Here is a 25,152-nt window from a genome sequence, read left to right as displayed (position 1 = left end):
TCCAGTATAAAAAAATCCACTGGTACAAAATGCATAAGTACAATCAGTTGTAGAAATAGAAAGCCTGCATTTTTTGTACTTTTTTAAATACCATCCAGTGACAGATTGAACTGTTGTCAACAAACATCGACATTAACGCTTGTACAGGATCCACTGAAATGCATCGACTTTGGCTTCTCTCGAGACATTTACTTTGAAACTACTCAAATCGAGAAACGACTTTCTGAGAAACAAAAACGACATCAATCAAAGTATATCGGAGAATTCCTACGGACGATGAGCACAGAAATAGGAAAACACGCAAAACATTTTTTCCGCCAAAAAAGTTGACATAATTAGCCATAATGCAAAGAAACAACAAGTTCATTTTTTTTTGTCCTTTCTGGTTACATTGTTTTGATAAATAGCACTTAAGATAATTAAGAAAGAAAGAGAACAGAGAGAGAGAGAACAGTGACCAGATAGAGAAATAACTACGAGCATCGGTGGTGAAAGCCCCTGAGGTGAAAACTTTGCGTCTACAAGCTGCTTGTGCTTCTACATCCAAGACAAAAAAGACTGCGGGCAACTCTGTGAAATTTTGGCGGTGTACGCAACAGTACAGGGAAAAAACACCTGCCGGTTTGACAGATAGAAGTTGTGCTAGAGTGAGTGGAGAGATCGTGAAAATGTGCTGCTCACAAAGCCCGGTCCGGTCAGTAGGGGTGGACTGGACTCGGACACCTTTGGTTGACCTGCTTTCAGACCCCCAACTCTCATCTGGACGTTTGGCAGGAGATGGGTTTGAGGGGCGGTACTTCTATACTGAGTGTACGTGACGCGACACATATCGCCCGCACATCCACTCTTTGCTCTGAGACTTGGAATATAAATTGTGCACGGATGCAACACTGCATTAAGGTCTTCTTACTTCTGTCCACTAGGTCAGGTTTTGTTTTTGTCTATGCTGATGACGCTGCCGTCTCACATGTTCTCATTTGAGCGGAACCTGCCAACGTGACCCTTTTGTTCCTCCGACCATCGAGTAATAGACTTTATTTCCCCTGTCAGCGGTGCAATAAGATGCCTCTCTCTCCAAACACTGACCTGTTTTTTAATAAAACCTCCATCAGCCTGGGAGACAACACCCAGACAGAGAGCAGCAGCAGCCTTCAATAAATACACCCACCCTCTTTGTTGTTGTCCATTGTGCGGACAAACAGCCATTTCAGGATTCATCATTCAGATGAAATGGGCAGAGAGTGAAAGTCCTGACTGGGACAAATTCAAAAGTAACTGCTGACAGAAGTAAGAAGTGACGACCGACAACAACATCTCTGACTCTTTTAAATACTGATATGAGGCTCCCTGTTTAAGGCCAGTGGTGAGCTTCTGTAAAAAATAATGCTGCCTGTGGTTCTTTTATTTTTTTTTTTATGTTTTTTTTTCCATGTTTTTTTTTTTTTTTGCAGATCGTAAACTTTCAGGGAGGGGGCGAGGTTTAAAAAGACAGGGGGCAGTTGTTTTTGACTTGACAACATTGTGTCATGTAAACGTTCAGACTGTGAGAATGTCATCACCACACTTTGGCATTGGAACACAATTTTGGCCCATTTAACCATGAAATATACGCATCTTTAAATTTAACAACATAAAGAGTCAAATTAACGAATGAACATTAGCTTCCGAACCGTCCTGTGTTATGAATACTGGAGTGTGCTTTTACCTTTGTGAGTAAACTCATCTCATCGACTGTAGACTGTATATACAAGAAAAACTAAAGTCGACTCTTGAATTTAAAACGTGTAAAGACCTCCTTGTACCGCCGTGCTCCGACAATCACAAAATTTGTTGTCTGCAGTTAGCGTTAAAATATGAAGTAACAAAAGTCCCTAATATTCATAACCTTGTAAACTTGATTAATACCATGTATACCGTTGACGTGCAGTACTATTTGCTCAAACCTTACTGAAATCGCCTTTGTCAAATTAAGATGTGTAAGAACATACATCCGCAGGGCTCTATCCTCGAACTCACAATATTCCAGATTAACGTGGTTAAGTTTGACTGTATCGTTAATGACATCAATGTGCTGTGGACGCACATGTCTATTAGCGAAGTTTTCCGTTGAATTTAGAATATGCAAAAATACGAGGTTCCACAGGGCTCCGTTCTCGTAGCCATAATATTCCAGATTAACACAGTTAAGTTTGATTTTATCGTTAATGACATCAATGTGCTGTGAACGCACGTCTATTAACGACGTTTTCCTTCTAATTACCAATATGCAAAATGAGGTTCCACAAGGCTCTGTTCTCGTAGCTATTATTTTAGATTTACACGCACTCTTCTAGCCTTCTGTCAATCAAGTTTGACTTTTCTGTCGTCTAACTTCGTAAAAAGGGATTTGTAATCCACGACATTGGTGTCATATTTAAACGAGGACCGGAACACCTGAAGAGAATTATCGCAAATCTTTACCGACATCGTAAAGAGTAACGTGGCTTCATTTCAGGACCTAATCCCGCCGAGTCGCTCTCTTGCCGTCATTTAAATGTTAGTCCATCTTTACGACTATATGAAGTCTATGACCCTTCCCTGCGCTAACACCTTGAAAGCTAGCAAGTACATTTTAGTCAATATGGGGCAATACAAACGTTGGAGACGACGATGATGATGATGATGATGATGATGATGACGACACCACCAAGACCACGAACGGCGCTGTCTACGACACTAAATTTAGTGAGAGTAAGGCTTAGCGTACGTGACTCTCGCGTCTCACTTTTACGTGGCAGCTGTGACAAAGCGCGAGAGCAGAAAAATAAAAACACACACTAACAATGACAAACACTCATCACATAAGCCCGACATTTGCGCACATGTGCCTGTGTGTGAGTGCGTGCGTGCATTTGTATATGTGAGATACTAATACAGCAAGAAAAGAGCAGTGCAAAGATCAGTGGTAAGGCTTTTGATGAGTCCAACGGCTGTACAATGGCTAAAAATATCAGTGCGTGAGTGCATGTGCACATGTGTGCGTGGGCCATAGGGGTCGCTGTAGAGGCGTCATCACACTCAGGGGCTTCACGTAGCAACAAAGAAAAAGTTGTGAGGTCTGTACCAATCGGTGTGTTTGTGTGTGTGTATATAGATATATGTATATATATGTATATATGACACATGGGCACTTTTTGTACAATTTTACAAAGAAGTAAAAGAAAAGCAAACATGACATTTTCAGGCAACAAGACCACAGAATAGCAAGTTAACAAACTCCATTTTTTTTTTAAATCTATACTTTAAATATGAGGATCAATACAAAACACTGATTAATAAAATACCCATGTTTATCAAATCATTACACAAGAAATACACTGACGCGCTAGGCAGGAAGTACCTTCAGGATTTGGCACTAAACTCCACTGATCTCATCTGGTTTTTTTTTTTAATCTTTATATTATAAGACATTTTTGCCAAACAACAAAACACACCTAAATATTGTTTAAAACTCACGAGAGAAACAAAATAATAATGACATTGATGCTTCACAAGCTGACATTTCATATATTGATATATATACTGTATATATATATAGAGATATATAGTTATATTTATATATATTTTTAAGAATTTTATATAGCTAATAAACCAACAAGATTTTTTTTTTTGAGCAAATTGGGCCTCCTTTTTTAAAAAAGGAAGTGAAAAAAAGAAAAAATAACCGAAACAATTATCGTCATGTGAAAGGCTTCATCTATTATTCAAGTAAACTGATTTTTTTTTTCTTGGAAAAAGAAAACATCGGACATATAAGACTGTTAGACTTGAACTAAACTCACAAGAAGCACCGACATTAATGCGGGTTACAGGTATCGTAGTAATTTTTTCTTTTTAGTTTTTCTTTTAACCTCTATACATTTAAACAGTAGAAAATATAGGTCATTTGATCATGTGCATTTTAAACCACGGATTGTCTATCTGTGAGTCAGTTCAGCAAAAAGGTGACACAAGTAGGTAGCATTTCTCCCCCACCAAACAGGGCAAATGTTTTTTTTTTCCTGTTTTTTTTAACCTTTAAACTACTCTAGAAAAAAGTGATTCTATATATAGACTTTGAATGAGAAACAGGGCCACTTAAAATGGCCTTATCAAAAAACTTTACACTGCCTGAAAAATGTAAAAACCATTAGAGAGCTCTGAGAAAGAGTCTAATATTGATAATCAGACAGTTTTTTTTCTTCAAAAAAACTGTTTGGAAGTAGTCTTATTTCTCAGAGAAACTGGCGCTGACCGCTTCTGGTTCGTGTACGTGACGTCTTTTCTTTTAAATTTTTTTTAACCTCATCGTTACCAGAAGCGAAGTGATGCGCCAATTCCTGATGTGAACTTTCAAGTTTACTTTAAATTAAAAAAACAAACAAAAAAAGAGAAACAAACAAACAAACAAAAAAGGACATAAAAAGAGAAAATAAAAGTCAAGAAAACAGACTAATGGAAGTCGCTCTGCCACAGGTTTTTTCTCCTTCAAAAAGAACACTTTTTTTCCCCGTATAAATTCATAAAAGTCTTGGTTTTTTCATAAGAATGCAGCTTTATATAATTTTCACATTGATTCGTTTTCCTTCCTCACGTCAACGCTCTTTCCAAAAAAAAAAGTCCAAATGAGGTCACATGCTAAAAAACTTTACACCAACAAAAAACACACAAAAAAACCCAAGGTAAAAGCGAAAAATATTCTTAAAAAAATCGGAGAAAAAACAAAACAAAAAAAACGTCAGTAGGCGGTGAAGAAGGAAGAGAAGCAGGTTATGATCAGGTGATCTCGGGGAAAAAAACAACGGGGTAGAAGAAGAAGAAGGACGGCGATGACACTTTTTGGTTGGGGTATTGTTTTTTTGTTGTTTTTGAATAAATTTTTTTGTTTTGTTTTGTTTGTTTGGACACCACAGGGACATGCTAGTCAAACGATGAGCTAACAGGCATGGAGATGGTTTTGTTCTAAAAGGGGAGAAAAAAGAAAAAAAACAGGGAAGAGGAAAAAGTTACACAAAGAAAGTGAGAACAACACGCAACAACACTACAGCAACAGAATTTTCGTTTTCAAAAAATTAAGAGGAACAACAACAGGAAACAACAGGAAACAACAAAGAAGCAACGACGACACAAACTGGTCTACTGGCAGTTTTTGAATCTGAGTTGGATTTTGTTACGGCTCCAGATTTTTTCTTGTAAAAATCTACATTTAACTTAAAGTAAACAGAGCGTGACATTTTATGCCAACACGAAACACAAGCCTAAAAATAATATCGCATATTTATTGTAAAACTCTATCCAGAAAGATAATAAAGAAAAATGTAATTTTATAATGACATTTTTTTATGGATTTATTCATTTGTCTCACTTGTTTTAGTTTAATTCAACTTGAAAGAAATCTGTAAAATGTATTAAAATCGTCAGTAACACTCACTGATTACTTTATCGTGACCAAATTAAAAGCACTAGTCAGACACAACTAGAATAAAATTGAATTGCAGATCAAGTAAATTAGGACAAAAAAATGAGAGCACAACATGGTAATAAATCATAATTATCTGCTTTTACCCGTTTTATAAAAATAAATTGGAAAGAAAAACAGCAGTTATAGAAATTATTTTCTGAAATTGAAGGCCTAAGAATAATCCAAAATCCTTTCAGTAAATCAAGCATCAAATGTAACTCTTCAAAATGACTCAAAATAATTGCTTTTTTTTTTTTAATAACTGAAAACTAGACTTTTGCTGAACTTCCTTGCTCTAAGAAAAATACTTTGAAAGGTAGATCTTTGATTGAGGTTTTTTTTTTTTTTAATTTGGAGCCCAAACATTTTAGTCTGGAACCTTCTGTTCCTGCCCTGTAGCGTGATATTCTATCCGTCCTAACGAGCAACAAAACACACTCACTCACTCATTCGTCTACATGTAAACAACATTAAAAAATAAAAACAACCCAAATTTCATCCATCATGTCCCAGATGGATTTAGTCATTTGGGACAAAGTGGTTGACGGTTTTCATTTATTTCCTTTTTTTTTTTTTTTTAAATAAATGTCTAATAGAGTGGAGTTGAATGAAGCTGAGAGATCGTGATCGTGAGGTTTACAAACAAACAAATACTGTAATAACAAAAAAAAAACATTTCACTAAGAATAGAAAAACAGCAAAAACGTGAGGAACAAAAAAAACGAAAAAATGAGAGATGGATGAACACGTGTGTTTGAATAGGCTTCGTTTTCGTTTGAAAAACATGTGATTGACATGAAAAAGAAATTCAACTTCTTGGCGGAACTAAATTTGAATTAAATACTATTTAAGTTGAATAAATTAGTCCAATACGATTTAATAGTAAAGGCAATAAATAAATTTTTCCTTTTTTTAAAAATCAGCTGAGGCAGTAAAAATTTTATAGAAAAATAGAACTGCTTTTTTTTCTTTACAAAAAAAAAAAAAAAAATACAGACCTGTGACTTTTTCTATACTTAGCATGATTTGAATCCTTTTGGTTTTTTTTTTTTTTTTAAAACCTTCAAACCAAATGAACACCAAGTACTCTCAGTGGCGCCCTCCCTAGTATAACTCATATGATAATGATACTCTCAAAACCGTAGCATTTTAAATGTAATTTCGGCATCAACAGAAAAGTAGTTAGCAATATAGAATTTCTTTAATTTTCTGTCATATAAACATTTTCTTTTCCTTCATATTAATACATAGACTGAGCTGAGTGTATCTTTGTGATGGAGGAGTGTAACTACAACTAACAATATGAATAGTTATATAAATAAATGCTGTCAAAGAGGCCACTTTTTTTTGCAGCCTTTGCTTGCGGGAAGCCAACAGGCAGATAGGGTTTGTTTTTTTTGTGTGAAAAAGCAGCACGGCCTGCGGGTAACAGCGCAGACGTCAAAGGGCAAATGTGCATATCAGCATAACAAAACAAAAGAGTTATAATACCTAATAAAGACAAACCTTGGGTTCACATTGTGGGAAAGAAAATATATATATATATATATATCTCATGGCTCTATTCTGTTCAGGTTGTAACCTGTCCTGTAAAAATGTATACATAATCACCCAAATCATTATCTTTTTTTTAAATAATAAAAGCTGTTAAAAAATGCACAAAGTAAAGACAGTAATGGAAGTGTTTATGTGTGTTAAAAATGTCATAAATAATAAAACCTGAAATCTAACATGAAAAAATTCAAAAGACGGCATGTGGTTGTAGGTTGTCTCCCCCTCCCCGCCTCCCTCCCTCGTTCGCTCCCTCCCTTTTCACACCAGATTCTGTAGAAACGTAAGTCGTGGCTCGTTTTTTTCTGCTGCTTCTGTTGTTGTTGTTTTTTTTTTGTTTTTTTTTTAAGAAAAAACAAACAGTTTTTACTTTTTTTTTTGGTTGGGGGGGACTTACCCTAGCAGTGCTAACATGGTAAGCAGAAAGAGCCTAAGCGCTAAGATCAGTACGGTTTGCTGTCGTTCTTTGAGCGCTTCAGCTGCACCTTCAGCCGCTTCATGCCGATCTGGAAGCCGTTCATGGCCTGGATTGCCGCCTGCGCCGACACTGGATTGTCGTAGCTGACGAAGCCTAATGGAAACAGCAAATGGAAAAAAAAGTGTAATCACAGCTGTGGGTTCAGTTTGGATCAACACTGGTCCTCACCGTATCTTTTACACTAGATCAGGGGTGTCAAACTTACGTCCCGTGGGCCAAAACCGGCCCGCGAGGGTGTTCATTTTGGCCCTGTTTGACAAATTTTGAAAGTAAGAAAAATACACTTCATGTTCAGGTTATTTTTTGTGAAATGATATTCAATTGAACATGAATAAATAACAATAAATATCTTAAATACTTGTACTTCTTTGCATTAAAACCATGGGTTTCAATGTTATTTATAGTTAATCATCATCATCGTTATAGTTGTTTTTGTCAACTTGACATCTAATCAGGTTGTATCCGGCCTGTGAACCATAATGAGTTTGACACCCCTGCACTAGATAACTAACTATTTTAACTTAACTTTAAAAAAAAAAGAGGCTTAGTTTATGTACAGACTGAACTAGCTTTTCTTTTTATTCCTGCTTTAGGCCTAGACTGCTGGGGGAATTCTCACACTTGAGTAGTACAGGGATTCGTCTGACTAACCTACATACCCTAAAGCATCACACATGACAGTGGACAGTCAACCAGATGTTCAAAAATAACCAAGAATACGAGCAAATATTTGGTTTTCATTTTCACTCTGACTACGTACCAAAGCACTTGCTAAGGTTTGTCTGTTTGTCGATAAAGACTTTGGCTGAGACCACGTTTCCGAAAGGCATGAACATCTGCAGGATGTCCTGGTCTCCAAACTCCTGTGGCAGGTGATAGATGAACAGGTTGGCACCTTCTGGACCTGGCAGGAGAAAGCAGGGTTTCATATGAGCCAAAGGGGAAAAAAAAAGGAATAAAAGGTACAATGTTGGGACTGGTCTTTTGTTCTGCTTCTTAAAGAAACTGTACTGAGCATCACAGGGAAGATTTTGTTCTTCTTTGATCATTTCTAATGCACCAAATTTCCAGAATATTTCAGTGATGCAGACGTCTGCCTATTATTACACACCATCGTGGAAATCCAGGAAAATTATTAGATCAGTTTTTGAATAGCAGCCTGGGTACTTTGCAAAGTCGTTACTACTACAGTACTTCCTACCTTGATTTGTAGTAGTATGTACTACCTTCGGGCATAGAAAAGCCATGGAAATAGCCATCTAAGCCGTGTATAGAATGGACTGTAAATATTACTCTATACATTGGTTAATTAAAAGTCAAGCCATAATCGTCCTAATAAAGAAGCATGTGAAAACTAGCTATGGTCTTGTCCCTAGATTATGGTAGTAGGACCTGCCGTGATACTTTTCTTTTAAATCCCTAACCTCCTTAACCCCTAGTACACGTTCATGCAGTGGTATATTGTATTTCCTGGTACTAATAGCAGAAGTTCTAGATGCCCTGTGTCATCTTTGAAGTAAAGTACACCACTTGTTTCAGTTTTGTCCTCAGACCCAAACACCTGTGTCTGAACAATGCCGCTCACCCTCTTTTTGGCTACCGGCGGCCCCTTGCTGCTGAAGTAGGGATTGACTGTAGAGGGTGGGCAGCGCTGCGGCGGCGTACTGCTGGATCCCTGAGTAAGCCTGCGTCAGTGCGTCCATGGTTCCCGCCGTGCCATTGGTGAGTGCTGCGCCGCCCAGGCCTCCGTTTAGAGCCGCCATACCTGAGAGCATTTGAGCAACTTTACATAAAACCCAACAATAAAGAAAGAAGAATGCACTTACTCATTAGCGCTCCCACTCAAGGTTGTGTTTTTTTTAAACCACACACAGACACAGAGATGACCATGCCGTCAGACACAAATAAGAAATAGATGGAGCTCTCGGTCCTCAACTACTAAAGGTTGTTTAGGAAGCTGAAATTTCTTGTGCAGCTGTAGAATCTAAAAGTAAGAAAAATCTAACCAAAATCTTTAAGCAACTCAAACTCATCCTTTTTCATCCTACAACTGGGGATACCCACAGTGTGAGTCTTTGCAACACACACCGTCTACCACAGGAGGCGCCATTGAGTATGTGGTTCCTCTAGGGCTTGAACCCCTAACCCTAACCACTTATTATGCCAAACCCCAACCCTGACCTTTAGGTCAAAACATCCACAACTGAGATGGTAATCAATAAATCAATTTATTGTCCTCTCGCCCCCAAACGGGCGGGATGCCGAGGGTGCACTCAGTGCATCGGTCTCTGACCACGTTTGTTCAAACATCGTGCAGCAACACGACCGAGCCAGTATGCTGTATTTGCTCAATAGTACAGGCAACAAAAAAAAGGCAATGCAACAATTGTGCATGTCAACCTAAAACATAACCACCAACCCAGTTTTCCTGGCTGGGAAAAACAAGAGCCTGTATCCCAGCAGTCAACACTCACTGAGGCGTTTGGTTGACAAAGAAAATATAAACCAAACACCACAATATGGTGTGCACTCGCAGAACTGCAGTTAGCTACATCGCAAAGGCGTCACAACCGCACAATCCCTGTCAGTGCTTTCAGGTACCATAGGAAATGTGAGGAGTATTCAGGTACCAATGCGAAATTTGCGAATTGTAAAAAATAACACTTTATTGCAATTGAAAGGTTGCAATTTCTGTGGTTCATTTAATCTCAAAATAATGTTGAAAAAAAGATTGTATAGCAGCAAATTTGTGGGACATCGTTCCATACGATGGTTTCAAAGATAGACTACAAAGAAAATCCTAGGGGCTAAGGATGTCGGCAGTTATGTAAATTTGTGATCAAACGTCTCACTGACTAGTTCGAGGCCTGTCCCCTTGAATGCACCAGAAGAGGTTTTTACAATCCTCTTCTTTTCAGCTTCATCCATTTCTTATAGTCACAAAAAAACCAAACAAACTGAATCTATGCATCTGAACACACTTCAGAGCACAGGACACACACACACACACACACGAGATCACAGGACACACATGAGATCACAGGGATCACAGGACACACACATGAGATCACAGGACACACACGAACACGTACAGTTTCAGTTAATACACATTTTTCAGTATGAGGAAAGTTAATGACAGCCAACACTGTGCATGTATACACACACACACACACACACACTCACACAAACTAGAGCATTAACAGATAAACGACATGACGGCGTGAGTGGCACAAGTCGTGTCTCCCCCCCCAGGAGAAGTCGAAAAATCGTGTTTTTTCTTCTGCTTGTATGTCAACACGCTCTCTAGCTCCTGATTGGCTTACGCTCCTATTTTACACCTATCTATCTATGGTGATCGTGATCAATCAGGACTGTTTTTCCTGTACAGTGCTGGTACAGAAATAAACACCTGGTTGGTTCTTTTTTACAACTGATAAAAAGAAGGAATTATGAATATATATATATATATATACATATATATATATATAAATAAAAAGATATTCATGACTAAATTTTGCTTCAAACAATTCGTAATAACGTTTGAATGTGGACATCGCAATTAAAAGTACAACTGCGAAATGACTAAAGATTTTAATCTGACTAATCACAGGCTAGCTGTGAACTAATCGCGATTAATCATGATTAATAGTGATCATAATCAATCAGGAGTCATTTTTTTTAAGCTTCCACAGTGTGTGTACATAGAGAACATGTCTACTGACGGTGTATTATAGATGTACAGTGGAATGGTTGAATATACAGTGTGCCATTCTGAACTCTACTGAAGTCGATTCATCTTCACAAATGAATAACGTAATTCACAGGCTAATTTCCACAGCAGGATTCTAAGAAAGTAGCAGCAACAGTCGCAAAGAGGTGTGTGGTCATATTGTTATCCTGCCCGGACATGTGACTTGAGGGGTGCAGAGAAAGTCAGACGGAGCAAAGATGAAGGTTAAAAATGGCCGGGAAATAGACTCATTAGCTGCGTGTAATGTCCTAATACGGGCTGGTAGGTGAACTTGTCTCAGGGTGTCTGACTCCAGCCTCAGTGTGCTGTCACTGCCTCGGTCTCACACAGTGAAATAAATTGCCACCACTGAGCTGCAACACATCATAGGTCACTCATTTATTCAAGAATAATTGCACTGCTGACCTTTGAGATTCAATTAAGGCCTAGATGTGTTTAAATGAGGCCAGTCGATAAGGAGGAGGAGGAGGAGGAGGAGGAGGAAATTTAATGCAGGAAGAGCAACGATGTGTACGTGTGAGCGTCTGTGGACATGTGTCCTCTGTTAGCAGCCATGTTAGCCTGGTTACGTTAGCACGTACAGTGTATGTGAGATTTACACATTGGCTACAGCGACTCCGTAAAGGTCAGAGGAGAATAATACGCTCCGTGCTACGGGATCTGATTAAGCTCCCACAGCCGTCTTCATGGAGGTCAAAAACAGGACGCAACTTAATACCTGCTGTGATTACTGGCCACTAAAGGGCAGAAGTGAGCGCACGTTGTTTGGCACCATTTTTAACCAAGCCAAATTTTTATAGATTTTGTTTTATAGAAAAAGGTCAGATGAAACTGTTGCATCTGTTTACAATCCCAGATCTCATCTGCACATCAGTCGTCGTTTCACAAAACAATTTTATACCGAGGCACCAAAGTGAGTTTTTTCCCCATTTGTTCACATCTAATGTTTGAACCCCAGATATGAATGACAAAAAGACACGAAAAAACAGAGAGAGAATGGTTACACCTTCATTACACATTTCTACACGTGAAGTGACGTCACAACTGTGTTTCTAACAGAAGCAAAACCCCAGACACAACCAGGAAGCTGATGAAAACATGAAAAATGAACGGATTAAGAAGAAAAGTATGAGTTGTTGGATGGAGATCTTTGTTGTAAGATTTTTCTATAAATATAAACATATTTATGTGTTATATGCATTACACGCCTTTAATTTTACTGCCGCATCATTTTATATTTAGATGGTGAGGAGGAGTTCGTAGAACCTCCAAAGTCACTAAGGTGGAGTCAACAACGGATTTATTTATACATTTCTTACTACTGTTGTTTTCATGCAGTTCTATCTTTGTCCAAACCAAAAGCCAAAAGTGACTGTAATGTACACTTTAGAGAGAAAGAGTTAATGCAACAAACCCTTTTGTAGAAATTTTCATTTAGCTTAGACAATAAGAGTCGGCAACAAAATAGATGAAGAATTAAAATGATAAGCGATATCGTTATTGAAGCGGAATTGCTAAATTCTTATCATTTCACATCCCTTGACCCTATCGTGAAGATTGATTGGTTAAAAACTATATTTCTGTCAGTTTAACTGAGAAATAAAGATGTGAGCCATTTTTACAAATTAAAAAAATATATACATATATTTTGATAGAGTACTACGAGAACTGATGCTGTTGTTGTCGGGTCAGCAGTGTATGCTGGGAGATGATGATTGATGGAGGTGTGGAGTGGCTGATGGCTGGGTGAATACTCACTGTTGATGCTACCTGCTAGTGCATTAATGTTGTTGAGGCCCACAGTGGCCCCTGCCAGGCCCTGCAGGGTGCCCAGAGACGTCAGAGAGTTCATGGCCCCGGCACTGGAGTTGCCTGTGGTACCTGCTGACCACAAAAAGAAAGAAGAAGGAAAAGGAATGGAGGGATGGAGAGAGCAGGAGTTGGAGATAAAGCAGATGCGTTATAACCATCAGTACTAGAAGTGGAACGGTAATCCTACCCAACCGCTCGGTACAGTTTCGGGTTGTGTAGTAGCTTGTTAATAAATGACATACACGTCTTTCCACCTTTCTCTCTGTACTAGGTACAGTACTAGGTGCGTACTGGTACACCACTTCAATACACATCAATACAAGACAAGAGAGATGTTCCTCTTGTGGAAATTAGGCTGTCGTATTAGCACCAATTTGAGAAGGTTATGAAAAAGAGAGGTATTTTTACGAGAAAAACTGTAACCTTAAGAGAAAAAATTCCCTAATTTATAAGAATAAAGTCATAATTTTACAAGATCAAGTTAAACACCAAGTCAAAAATGACGTGTTCTGGAGGAAACGAGAGAAAAGCATTAGACTGACGACGTGCTCGTTTATACTAATAAAGACTTCATAAATTAACAACTTTTTTCTCATAAGGTTTTGATTTTTTTTCTTGAATCATTATGACTTTATATATTATACATTTCCAACTTTAATCTCTGAATTTTTATAAACTTTTTTATTCTCAATGTGGCCCTACAGAGGGTCATCAAATTTGCAGAATTAATAATTACTGCAAACTTTCATCTATTCAAGAGAGGTTGTTGATGTAACTAAGTATACAACTTGCATGCAAAAGTTTTAAGCCTGGTACATACTTGGCCGAAAGGAAGAAATGTGTTTATCTTCTTGTTTTTTCTGGTTAGGAAATTTCTTACTTTACTTCTGGGAAATCTTTTTAGGACCCTCCCACTACACTACACGTCACGTCCACTAAGCATTCTACGATGCTTGGTATGATCTTCTAGGAGGAGATCAAACATATTGTTACAGAACGGAGGGGAAGATTTGTTGTTAAAATGTGTGATTGTTGGGGAAAAAGGAAAGAGTAAAAAAAAGGACCAAAAAAAAAAAAAAAAAAAGAATGTGGTATGTTAGACCACTCAATAAGAGTTAACCAAATCATCTTCAAATCAATAGTTGTTGGACACCATCTTGACACATCATCTGGGAAGAAAAAAATCCTCCCAGATTATGTGTCAGGAACAAGCTACGATAACTCTCAAACCAGCGCTGAGAGAAAGGTGTGATACCAATTTTCTTTTCACAGTCATGGAAGAGAGAACAAATTTCTCTTTTCCTGCGAAGTATGTACTAGCCTTAATATATTATCCTGACATGATAGAAGAAACACTTTACACAAAGCTGATGACACAGAGCTACTATTAAAAAAAAGCATTCAAAACTCACTAACTCCAAGGCTTCACAGCCACAAGACAGAGTGAAACGTAAAAGGCTTCACATAAAGACAAACACTCGGCTTTGCGTAATGCAGACAAAGCTAAATTGATCGACCTAACCTTATTTAATGCTTCATTCACACAAAGACACCTGTTCCCACCGTTAAGGTGTGACCTGTGCGTGTAGCAGTGAAGATGAGTCTAATTTAGAGGTTCATGAAGAAAATGAAAAGGAGTGAGGCTAAAATGAGAGAGGGAAGGTGAAAAGTGTAAGGGGGGAGGGCGTGAGGTGGGACAGAAAAGTGGAACTGGCATCATAAACAAGACTGCGCGTGCCCGTATGCCGCGTTCACACCAAAAGCGGTAAAAAACTTGAAACGCCTGTATCGCGCCATTTCATCACTTTTAATCATAGCCTCACACGCTTTTCGCACCCCCAGATGCTAAAAATATTTGAAGGAAGTGTTATTCATCCGCTCATTTCTCAACCTGCTCTAGACGGTTCCGGCGGTGCCTTACAGTAGTAAAACGAGCCACAGAGAGTCTCACAAATTACCAGCGACTCCCACCTCCTGGCTAACGTTAGCACATGCCTCTTCTCTTTTTATTGTGGTATCGATAAAACGTAGCAGTGGTGTTGGTGCCCAAACATGGCGATAATAAGCCGCTACACTGCACCTACTATACGAGAAGTGTCGGTAAAGCCACTCGCCGCTGCCGTGTCTGGTACTTAGTTGGGTGAATTTCGTGATAAGACGTAGCAGCGGTTGTAGTTGCCCACACACGTCGATTAACTTGTTCGCTAACGTTTACAAACGTATCTGCTTACTTCAGCGAGGTGACGTCAGGATAAACTTGTCACTGATTGGTTGGCACTGGGCGACGCTGTGTGAAAAGTTACATTTTTCCAACTTCATTCAAGTCGCCCAAGACGCCTTTTCGCTTCATCCGCCTCGCATCCGGTGTGTCTAAATCGCACGCTGTCGCGTCATTTACGTACAATACTATACAATATTGCTTTTGGTGTGAACGCACAATGAATAAGCACTTCATGTTGAGATAACAGAAGAATATACTAAATTGAGAAATACCGACTGTTGCTCGGAGAAAGTCAAGACAATGCAACAGAAACAGGAAGTTTGTCAAAACAACAAAACAAATAGCTGAAGGGAAGGATGAAGAAGGGCGAGGATAAAATGGAACTTTTAAGGTAAATTAATTTGACCGGATGATTTCTAATCACAAGGAAGCACACAACTAACATGCATGACCATCTGAACACAGTTAAACCGTAGGTGTCAATCTTTGACACCAGAGTAACCAGTACAAAAGCTGTAAATGTAGCTGCTAGCAACTGTAGCTACAGCAGTAAGAAGTAGCATCGTTGAGGTACAGTAGTAACAACAGAAACTTGCAGCTACCAAAGCTACAGACCTTAATTAATCAATAAAGTCAGGTCTAGTCAATGAATCCAATGTAATTTTTGTGAGTCCTTTTTTCTACACTAGAGGCTACTGTAGCAAACGGCTAGCAGCTACTGTAGCTAAACCTATAAGAGCAGCTAGCATTTGATAAAGCAGCTGGTACAGACACAAACAACAAATTAGATCATTAGGTCGCATAGCTTTATATATAATACATAACATTTCATGTCCCTAATGCTACACGTAGCATTAGCAACAGAAGAAGCAAACGTTGATATGATGCTACACTAAACGGCAAATACAATTCAATAACCTTGACAGTCACCTGGTTCTTCTTCCAGATCAAACACACAACCAGTGGCACATGCACAGAAAGAAAAAGCACGAGAACACACATACAGAACATGCACTCCCCGCACACATATACAGTGTGTGTGTTGCAGCACAATGTGATTGTTTACACTGTACGAAAATGATGAAACAGAGACAGTGATCGATGTAGGTGAGGGAGCCACATAAGGTCTTCCTTTCGGAGACTACAGGCGATGGCCTCCAACAGCTGCTCATCTGACTGGGGATGAAATTAAGACAAATGTGGACGTGTCAAAACACACACCATGAGTGTGAAGGTGAGTCAAACTGTATGGTGATGACAGTGAAGTTGGCGTAGTTTTTGCAACGATGATCGCCTGATGGTTTCAATTACGGCAACAGCAGTAATGGCAATGACTTTCGGGAATGGATTTTAGAATGACAGCAGGTGCTGCAGTTGTTGTTGTCAAAAAGCCCCGCCCCCGGGTGACAGCTGAGAGGCTACGGCGTTACCTGGACTTGCCAACGCTCCCAGGGAGGCGGCGTTAGAGGACAGGGGGTTTGCTGTGGAGGGACTGGCTGAGTTTTGGGCCGCCGCTGCTGCCGCCGCTAAAGTGGCCAAGTTCTGCAACTGCAGAGCACTCATACCTGGAGAGAGGGAGGAGCCAGAGAGGGCGATATCAAACCTGAGGAGCCAGGGGCTGAGGGCATGGCCACGGTCACCTAACAACCCCAGGCACCACTGTACAACAGTTTGCCAAGCTTATGTTACTGTAACTATTTTTGGGCTAAATGGTAAATACTTTGTCGCAGTTTTGAAAAATGAAACCATCGTTAACATATTGTTTTTAAATACTTTGTGATGTAAATTTCCTCCATGTTCCTTCTGCTACGTGAGAAAAGATGTAAATGTTGGGTGAGCTGCGATTCCCCAGAGTAGCTGGACGTCGTACACTTAACTGATACAGTTACCATTACCTATTACAACAATTAATTAAAACTGTCAAGCAATTTATTAGCTATTGCTAAAGTCCATGGAAGTTTCATACTTTAGTTTTAGTTTAGTTAACGAGATTACCATTGAAACTTAAAGAGCCTCCCCAAGTGGCTCACTGCTTTAAATTTAAAGCCTGACAAAAAAAAAAATCTCCCTCATACTGTGTGGGTTTTAGACACTTTGTCAGCAGTGTTTCTAAAGCTGATTTTTCTAATTAGTCCCAGAGTCAGTGAAGACAGCAGCATGAGCAGCAGCATCAACATCAGCATCAGCTTTACTGGTAGCAGCAGCATTTGCTTCAGCGTCAGCAGCAGAATCAGCAGCAGCTTCCGCAGGAGCGGCTTTAGCGTCATCGGCAGCGTTAGCATTAGCAGCGTCAGCCACAGCAACAGCAGCGGCGGCAGCTTTGGCATCAGCAGCGTGAGCTTTAGCAGCAGCTTCAAATTTCATGCCTGCTTCACTTTCTCGTAGAACGGGAAATCATTTCAACAATTTAGTTAGAAATAGTTAGTTTGAGTGGGAAAAAAAAAAAAAGCCGACTCACTGGCTAGCTAGAGTTAGTTCTTTTGTTAAAGAATACAAAAAATGTATGTTTATTTAAAAATAAATCACAGGTTAAATTTGAAATCAGTTGTATTACCTGACATTATTGAATAATAAAATGACAGTCTTCCACTATAATCATCAGTCTAACACTTTATACCTCGTTCCCTGACACTATAGCCCTCTTTGTTTTGGTTTGTTTCCCTCACGTGTCGCTCCCTAAACACAGCGCTGGTGTTTACCCACAATCGTGTACTGTAGCAGACCTATTACAGAGTGTAGAATGCCGTAACGATGTGGACGCACAGGCAGTAACATTTAAGCCTCATTGTGAGTCTGCGTGTGTGCGTGTGTGTGTGTGAGAGTGTGTGTATTTGAGTATGTTTTCGCAGCTTGACCACAAAGTGACCTCCCCTGGCCCGTGAACTTGTTAGACACCATCAATGTCAGATATATGTGTGTCGTATATACAGTCTGTGTATTGACCGTACCATGACACACACACACACACACACGCACACACCTGCACACACACAAATAAGGAAAATGACATATACACAAGAAGAAGATGCAGATTTTCTGACAGTAAACACACATGCTGTTACTGTCCGGGGCTTCCTTTTTTTTCTCCCCTCTTATTTTCATCCGACCTCTGTTTGACTCTTCACTTCGCGAAACAACTCGTTCGCCACCGCTCTCCCTCACTCTCTCTTATTCTCTCTTACTGTCCCTCGCCGATTGTACATTTTTAAGACTGAGAAGAAAGGAAGATAAAAATAACTGTGATCGGGGAGATACTTCCATCATCGCAGTCACAGTATCCAGGCTGTGCATGTATGAGTATGACTGAGAGAGAGAGAGAGAGAGAGAGTGTGTGTGTATCCAAGTCTATTTAAAGCCTCTCAGCTCCTGGTGCATTAAAGACTCAGAGCAGATGCTTCACATCTTCTGCCAATTACTGATCTTTCACTCGCGGAGACAACGTTCAGCTTTCATCCACCTATTCTTTTATGCACACGCACTTGTAGATAAACCTATAGGCTCCAACATCTGCTCCAACAGAAAACAAAGTCAAAATTCCATAAATCCTACCATAACTATCGCTCTCTACCTCTGAATGTTATAGGATCTAAACCAGGGGTGCTCAATATGCGGGTCACGGGGTTCCAGGGGGGACAGAGAGAGTTGGGTTTGAGGGGCTTCCAATGGAATATGGCACACTGGACAGAAGTGTGCCGCTGCTGTGACACAAGCCTCCAGTCACTAGGTGGCAGCAACTCACGCACTCACGCAGTGGTTTGTACAGATAAAAATATACATGTTAACAGGTTCTCAGTTGTATTTCAATTCAAGAGGGTGAGGGGGATAATTCTGTCCTCTAGGGGGAGCATGACAGAAAAATAATTGAGAATACCGCATTAGCGTGAGACACGGCCACAACCAAAGCATTTTCCCTAAAACGTTCTGCGTAGTTTCATTTCCGTCATTGTTTTTTTTTTCACCTCCTGCTTCTTTCACAGTTTCTCTTGATTCTGTGTCTGTGACAAAGCTTTTCTGTAACTACAGTTAGAGCCCGAGGCAGAGACTCCTTTCTGACCTCATTAAACCAGATCAAGATAAATCTGAGCCGAACTTCATAAATCTTCTCTGTGTCTAAGACGACACGCCACTTCATCTCTCGCGCTCTTAGCTTGACTTTATAAAATCTGTAAAGAGGGAAATTGACAGCACGAGAGCAGCAGGCACAGAAAGAACAGGACCCAGTGATATTCCACATTTTCCAAGAGAAATGATTTCTGGCTTTTCACTGTGGACTCACCAGCCATCTGCTGGATCCCACTGAAGGCTCCCAGGTTCCCGGTGGTGGTGGCCTGTTGAAGCAACTGGTGAAGAAGGGAGAAGGTGATGGTTCAATATCACATTTGAAGAAAGACTTTGAGAGTTTCAGAGATGGAATGAAGGCAAGTGTAAATGATGTGAATGGTAGTTTCACATCAATGTTCTGACGTGAGGTTCCCAAAGTGGGTGGAGCGCGGATGGAATGAATGAAACGCAACGCAGCAGATTGTCCAATGCTGTAAAACAACAGACCAGCAAAAAGATTGGATGAAGGCGGTGTAAAATAAATATATATTCCGATTTGACCAGGAAATGTAGATTTGACTGGATGAACGTGAGTAAGATGTCACGGATTTCATGTAGATTTGACTGGATGAACGTGAGTTTTATCGCACCTGTTAGATGCCACGGATTTAATGGCAGCCATTTTCTCTCACTTCTCAAACATTACACGTTACATAAAGCCGTCCATCCTTATGGTTGATGTCTGAGGTGAAGGTGAGCTCAAACATTACACGTTACATAAAGCCGCCCATCCTTATGGTTGATGACACGTCTGAGGTGAAGGTGAGAAAAAGGGAGAGGAAGAAGAAAAGGTGATGGCGGTTCTTACTGCTAAATACTGCGGAGTGAGGCCACCCAAACCAGTCAGACTTCCCCAGGTGGTGGCGCTGTTGAGCTGCTGCATCTGCTGCGCCAGCTGCTGCTGCAGACGACGCTGCTCCTTATCCTTCTGTGTGTCTGCGAATTTGACTACGATGGGGGACGAGCAGCCCTGAGGAGGAGAAGAAGGAGACAGAGGAAAGAGAGACGGACCCAAATTGAGTTGTCGCTCGGAACCGCAGATACCTGCTGATAAAATGCACTCAAATTGTTTCAGCAATAACTTAAAGAGTCCGTTCTTCTTCGTTAGACAAACGGGTCCAACAGGAAGATGACGTTTGTAAATCACCTGCTCCTCAAAACCACCGGAAAAAAAGTGATTTTTTTTTTTTCGCTCACAAAGACACAGCAGTTTATGATCACCATAAAATGTACTATTCATCGCAAAAGTCTGGCTAGATCTATCACGTTAGAGAAAGAAATGTGTAAAAAATGTGGAGAATCACACACACACACACACACACACACACACAGATAAAAGATGTCTGTAAAGCCAGTGGGACTTTTCTCTGCTCCTACAGCAGGAGTGGGTTTATCTCAGAGTCCAGAAACAGATTTCCTGTGTTCACCAACTATTTCATCACCTCATGTGAACAAAGACTTCATGTGTGTGTATGCGTCTCTCTGTGGGTGTGTGTGTGTGTGTGTGAGGGAGAGAGAGATGAAGACGATCTGGACAATTAAAGTCTGTGTGTGTGTCTCTCTCTTTGTAAAACTACATCATAAATGAAATATAACAAGAGAAAATCCCACAATGCACCTGATTAAAGCCGCTGTAAGCGTATCACTGTGATCATCGCCCACCGATCAAAGCTCGACTCTGGGCGAATCTGTACCAAACAAAAACGATCCGCCTCCAGAGAAATGTGTTTGTTGAAGTTTTACTGAAGTATTAAAGTTTTGACCCGATTGTCTTAGTGTAGAGGTTCCCAAAGTGGAGGAGCGCCCCCTATGGGTTTGCAGTGATATTGCAGGGGGGAGAAGAGGCTGGTACACACGGAATCTCACTCCTGCTAACGGACCAAAGTTAGCAACGCTAGCATAAAATGAACAAGTTTCAGCTGTGTAAAAACAGTAACATTATGAAATATACAAATCTGAAAACAAAATATATGTGTGTGTGTGTGTGTCCTGTTTACTTTTTTGTGTGAGGGGGTCACGAAAAAATCTCTTATGAACCAAAGGGGGGCCCAGCAGAGGGGGTTTTTGTTATGAAAACTTGGTAAAATACGCGGCAAACTTTTAGTGCAATCTCACTCACGAACGTTCATCTTTGTTATGAAAACTTTTAGTGCAATCTCACTCACTAAAATGATCCAAAAACACTGTCCTCCTGCTGAGTCTAAAAAAAACGTCTGCTCACAATTACGGACTAAACAGACCGGGTACAGTTCAGAACACGCAGGGTTAATTGTTCACTCTAAATTGACCATATGTTTAAGTACGGCTGTAAGCGGTCTAACGGTCCGGGGTGTGACCCGCACTCGCCCCATCAATGCTGGGGTTTGGCTTCCAGCGTCCCTCGCAACCCCCCCAAAAAGGAATACGAGGCGGACGATAAAGATGTCAAGTCTTTAACGAAACTCGAGAGAAGCACAGAATCTTTCGGCACCCGCAGAGCGATAAAGCCCTCATGTCTGCCCCTGCTGTTTATGTTGAGAAGTAGCCTGATTGGAGGCAAATGAAGAAGGTTCTAAATGTACTTTTCCACTACGTGGGGTATAATTGAAGAACAGCAGGGATTTACAGAAGGAAATAAAAAAAAAAAGGGTTTGTGGTTTATACCATAACAGTCCTGTTTATCCATTATTACAACGGCCAGTTTCATGATGTGTGTAAAAATATATTGGTCTGAAAAAAACATTAATGATAGTTTCAATTTTCTACTTTTTTTTATTTTCAGTCACATTTCAATAAGGTCGTCATCAACCCAATTAAAAAATTTGGGGGAAAATCAGAAATTTGAGCAAAGATAAAGAGGATTCGTTAACCAAAAATGTTATTTTGGTGAAAAACTTTTAAACACTTGCAGGATATTATTATATTTATGTATATTTAGTAATATTTAAGCAGTGATTCCCAGAATTAGAAAATGATCTGGTCTGAAAACTAAGCAGTGATTCCCAACCACTGTGCTGTAGAAAATGATCTGGTCTGAAAACGTTTATACACAGTATTTACTGCAAATACTTGGTCAATGCAACACTGATAGGCAGAGCACTTCAATACTTCAATACTAGAAATTAGAAATTGAGAGAAACAGACTCAGAGTCATTGAAGGTCCTCGCGCGTGTCTTTCTTTAATTCCTGCGAGTAAATCAGGGCTACGTACAACGAATCAGGCCGGGGTTTAATACTGAGTTAATTGAAAAATAGAAGATCATTATATTCCAACGCATCTACTTTTTGGGGACTTTTTTGTTGCTTGAACTCATTTACATATTAAGCCCAGATAAAGATAACATTTAAATTAAAGTTATTAAATATTTTCAATAAAAGAAAAAAAAACAGAAAAACACATCGATGCAAACGGGATCCGTCCTCTTCAGCGTTGCTGCCGGGTTTTCTAACTTTATCTCGTATTCACACTTTCATTATGACCTGACATTTAGCCCAGTGTGACGACTGTGTGGTCCTGCACGTGCACGTGCACGTGCACGTGAATGTCAGGATCATAATGAGAATGAATATAAGTAAAGAGTAGGCAGTAATGACCGGGTCAACGACACACGCTGAGGCCCTGAAAAGGCACACGAACGAGTGCTAACCCACCCACGCCGCGCGCGCGCACACACACACACACACACACTGACGTACACACACACCAACAGCAGCCATGATTACCATGATTATTTCGAGGCCACAGAATGTTGTTATTATCATGTTTTTTTTGACTCCTTGCGGAAACACAGTTTGTCTCCTTTTTGTCCGTTTAATCATCTTCAATCCCCCATCACCCCCCCCCCACACACACACACACACACTTACAGAGCCACAGTGGCCTGCTCTCTGTTATGATTCAGCTGAGGTCGACGAGCAGCTGATGAGGTCTGTAACATCGCCAGACTGCGCTGCCACTCAGGTCAAATATCATTTTTTTTAAATTTCAAGTTTTTCGAAGTTTAGAAGCAGACAAAGGAATGTGAGGTACACCCCCCCCCCTGCTTTAGCAAAAAAAAAACCAAAAAAACAACAACAAACCATAAAATAACATATACGATTACATTACAAAAGTCCATGAAACCTTGACCACCTCGTGGTCTGTGGAGTCACCAAATAATACATTTGAACTCAACCGTGGCAGCAGCAGTGCATTAACAACTGCTGTGAAACACTGAGCTAAAACCACTGAGTTTCTCTTTGCCCCGGGGGGGGGGGGGGGGGGTGAACGATTCAGAAACTTCAGTTTCCTGTTGTGAATGTCTGCTAAAGAGTGAAACTGAAAACAGACGTTAAGATATGACAGGACTAATTTTAACTGGTGAAATATTTCTTTAAAAAAAAAAATTCATCTTCTTTAAAGCTGCAAACATTTCCTGAGAACGGTATGTTTTTGCTCCAGCAGGGGGCAGAAGAGTCAGCTCTTTTTCTTTTTTACATTTGATCTTACTGTATTTTTTTTAAGTTAAAAAAATACAGTAAGACATCAATATTAATTAAAAACTTTGTTATTATATGAAAAATCAACGTTATTTTTAAATATTTATTCATTTAAATATTTATATCATTGAGTAAATTCATACTTTCAAACCATTCGTAAGTCCAACCCAGAGAGACAAGAGGTACAGTTGATGGTGACTGTTACGGAGACCAACATTAGCAGCACACTGACAGAGCGAGGTTCACATACAACAAGAGAAAAGGAGAGAGAGAGAGAGAGAGAGAGAGAGAGAGAATGAGAGAGAGTGTTAGAGTACAGTACCTCCATAGTCTGAGACTGGTGCATGGCTTTGATTGCATTCTGTGCCATAGCTCTGGTGGAAAACGTAACAAACGCACATCCTGCAGGGAGGAGAGGAGGGGGCGGAGTCAGAGGGAGGAGACGAGAGAACAAAAACAACACAAAAGGGTTGGACACTCTTATTAGATAAGGAAAACAAAGAACAAATCACATTTGGACAACAGTGTTTCCCCCCAGTCTAAACAACAGGTATGACAACAAGAAGAACAACCACAGTTCAGAAATGAGCAACACAAGCCCCTCCCCTCCCCGGACCGCCTTACCATCGCCGATCATTACCGACAACCACAGCTGTGGCGCCCGGGTTTGTCCTTGTTCTTCCGATTTGCATCTAAGCATTTTAGATATATTTAAATCTGCTTTAATCTTCTCTTAATGGACAAACAGGAAGTAGAATTACCGAGCACAACCACCTGTCTGATCCACTGCTTCCTCCATCACTTGGTTCAAATGTGTTATTTTGTGACTATAATGTTTGAATGCTTCCTCCATCACTTGGTTCAAATGTTATTTTGTGATGTTTGAGATTCTTAAAGCGAATTTATTTCAGTAACACAGCATGACCACAAGGGGCAGCAGTAGATCAACAGATCCCGTGTCCGTATGAGCTAAAAATAAAAAAATCACCATTTTTTCTGTTTGGTTTTCTATGTATGAGACATGGGCACAAAAAAAGACTATGACTGTCTGAAAATCGCCCCCTACATCCTACATGGTGAACTACACAGGGAGCACGTCATTTTGCGTAGTGGTGTCCGAATGTTTGGGGAGTAGAAGTTGTCCACTATAAAGGACAGTTGTCCACTATAAAGGACAATCAATGTATACCACAATTCACAGCGAAATCTACAACCGATGGTTACTACCCTAGAACTATATCCCATCATGCAATGCAGTCGTGATGAGTGACATGGAGAGAGCGTAGCCGGTCCGCAGTGAG

At 40.0% G+C, this 25,152-nt stretch overlaps 1 protein-coding gene across 6 annotated transcripts in view; it reads right to left on the bottom strand.

The window, feature by feature from the left end:
• Positions 1-366: 366 nt before the first annotated feature.
• celf2 (cugbp, Elav-like family member 2) overlaps positions 367-25,152 on the bottom strand; it is a 148,972-nt gene continuing 124,186 nt past the window's right edge. The window contains exons 3-11 of one of the 6 annotated variants that reach the window (XM_025057531.1): positions 24,174-24,253; positions 20,202-20,363; positions 19,569-19,632; positions 16,723-16,857; positions 13,018-13,143; positions 9,094-9,291; positions 8,269-8,412; positions 7,428-7,601; positions 367-4,980 (exon numbers count right to left, since the gene is read on the bottom strand). In XM_025057531.1, coding sequence (XP_024913299.1) covers positions 7,474-7,601; positions 8,269-8,412; positions 9,094-9,291; positions 13,018-13,143; positions 16,723-16,857; positions 19,569-19,632; positions 20,202-20,363; positions 24,174-24,253 — 1,037 coding nt within the window. In that variant the 3' untranslated portion in view covers positions 367-4,980; positions 7,428-7,473. Of the gene's footprint in view, positions 7,602-8,268; positions 8,413-9,093; positions 9,292-13,017; positions 13,144-16,722; positions 16,858-19,568; positions 19,633-20,201; positions 20,364-24,173; positions 24,254-25,152 lie in introns of all 6 variants that reach the window. The other 5 variants (XM_025057536.1, XM_025057532.1, XM_025057533.1 and 2 more) reach the window with 5 other exon arrangements.

The sequence above is a fragment of the Cynoglossus semilaevis genome, chromosome 8 (assembly GCF_000523025.1).
Source record: "Cynoglossus semilaevis isolate Cse_v1.0 chromosome 8, Cse_v1.0, whole genome shotgun sequence".
Classification (NCBI taxonomy): domain Eukaryota; kingdom Metazoa; phylum Chordata; class Actinopteri; order Pleuronectiformes; family Cynoglossidae; genus Cynoglossus; species Cynoglossus semilaevis.
This window is presented reverse-complemented; position numbering and strand designations above follow the sequence as displayed.